The 2,009-nt window shown below is 44.0% G+C and overlaps 1 protein-coding gene across 1 annotated transcript; it reads left to right on the forward strand.

Annotated features, from left to right (window-relative positions):
• Positions 1-273: 273 nt before the first annotated feature.
• LOC100718543 (olfactory receptor 10A2-like) lies at positions 274-1,227 on the forward strand. Its single transcript, XM_003462449.1, has one exon. The coding sequence runs from the start codon at positions 274-276 to the stop codon at positions 1,225-1,227; it is 954 nt and encodes a 317-aa protein (XP_003462497.1).
• The last annotated feature ends 782 nt before the right edge of the window (positions 1,228-2,009 follow it).

Below are 2,009 nucleotides of genomic sequence, written 5' to 3' on the forward strand. Positions count from 1 at the left end.
CACTTTTAACCATTTTTAATGAGTTCATTTACATTTTCCGTGCTTCTCAAAGCATGAGTTTTTAGCAATGTCATTGTCTTTCAAAAGGTTTCCTTTCATGTCCCCTTGGTGCTCATGACTTTGACCTGACAACTATTTTATATAGGTTAATTAGAAATGCAAGAACTTAAACTTGTCGAATTCCTTAACAGATAAAAGTACCCCAAAAATATTCAGAATCTGATTAATCCTATGAAGAATTTCTCTCCATAACTATGTGGAGGATTTGAACCTATGGCTGAAGCAAACTGGACAAGAATAAGTGAGTTTATCCTCATGAGCTTCTCCTCCCTACCTACTGAGATACAGTCATTGCTCTTCCTGGTATTTCTCGTCATCTACCTGGCCACCCTGATAGGAAACAGCCTCATCATTCTGGTTACCTTGGCTGATCCCATGCTGCACACTCCCATGTACTTCCTCCTCAGGAACTTGTCTTTCTTGGAGATTGGTTTCAACCTAGTTATTGTCCCTAAAATGCTGGTAACTCTACTTGCCCAGGACACAACCATCTCCTTCCTTGGCTGTGTGGCTCAGATGTATTTCTTGTTCTTCTTTGGGGTGGCTGAATGCTTCCTATTGGCCACTATGGCATATGACCGCTATGTAGCCATCTGCAGTCCCTTGCATTATTCAGTCCTCATGAACCAAAAGACATGCACCCAACTGGCTGCAGCCTCCTGGTTTCCAGGAGTTCCTATGGCCACTGTGCAGACCACATGGCTCTTCAGTTTCCCATTCTGTGCCTCCAACAAAGTGAACCACTTCTTCTGTGACAGCCCGCCTGTGCTGAGGCTGGTCTGTGCAGACACAACACTGTTTGAGATCTATGCCATTGTTGGAACCATTCTGGTGGTCATGATCCCCTGCTTGCTGATCTTGTCTTCCTACACCCGCATTGCTGCTGCCATCCTCAAGATTCCATCAGCTAAAGGGAAGCGTAAAGCCTTCTCTACCTGCTCTTCTCATCTCCTTGTTGTCTGCCTTTTCTATGTATCTTTAAGCCTCACATATTTTCGGCCCAAATCAAATAATTCTCCTGAGAGTAAGAAATTATTATCCTTATCCTACACTGTTGTGACTCCTATGTTGAATCCCATCATTTACAGTCTGAGAAATAATGAAGTGAAGAATGCCCTCAGCAGGACCTTCCGCAGGGGCCTGTGCTTCAGAAACCACAACCCATAACACATTTCTCACACTGTCTTCTCCATTGCACTGAAACTTCAGTTCAGTGGTCCTTGGAAAACTGGTGTGAAAAACAGTACCTATTTTTACTATCAGCCAAAATTTTCTGGTTTCCCAATATTGTCATATAATATATTTATTAATCCAATTGGTATTTGAATAATGTTGGGAGCAGGAACCTGGGGTCCGGCAGTGAATAGGTGTGGAAAACCACACACTGAAGCTGGATCTCAACCAGTTCCTTATCCTGCAGGAACCTCAGCCTTCTAGACAAAGCATCGCGCTAATATGAACCTGGGAATAGCTTCATAACATAAACAAAAGAAGTTTCTCATGGGCCCAGGAACATGTTTACCTCCTGAGCTGCACAACAAAGAAGTTTCTCATGGGCCCAAGAACATGTTTACCTTTGCTGCATGCACAAGAAAGTGTCCTGAAGTGACTTGTACTGCTCTTTGTTTTGAAACACTATAAAAACTCTGGAGTCCTTTAATAAATCGCCTTTTGCCTCCGAGCAACTGATCTCCCTGCATCTTCAGTCTCTCACCTGAGTCCTTCCCCGTGTTGGCCGTGGCACCTGGCACCTGGCGCCCAACATGGGGCTTGGAATACAAGCATTCGGAGTGTTCCTCCAGTGGAAAGAGAATCGGGAGTTCTGAGAAGACCATTGCTACTAGGACCCAGGTAAGTGAAAGCGAAAGTAGCAGGGAGTGGCATATACACAGGGATTGAGAATGGGTAATTCCCCATCTTCAGAATGGGAACTTTTCAAACAAGTTATT

The sequence above is a fragment of the Cavia porcellus genome, unplaced genomic scaffold, assembly GCF_034190915.1.
Source record: "Cavia porcellus strain 051 isolate PalLab524CR breed Dunkin Hartley unplaced genomic scaffold, mCavPor4.1 scaffold_9, whole genome shotgun sequence".
Taxonomy (NCBI): domain Eukaryota; kingdom Metazoa; phylum Chordata; class Mammalia; order Rodentia; family Caviidae; genus Cavia; species Cavia porcellus.

What these genes read in the sequence shown, in the direction of transcription:
- LOC100718543 (XM_003462449.1), top strand. Translation starts at nt 274, where the DNA reads ATGGCTGAAGCAAACTGGACAAGAATAAGTGAGTTTATCCTCATGAGC.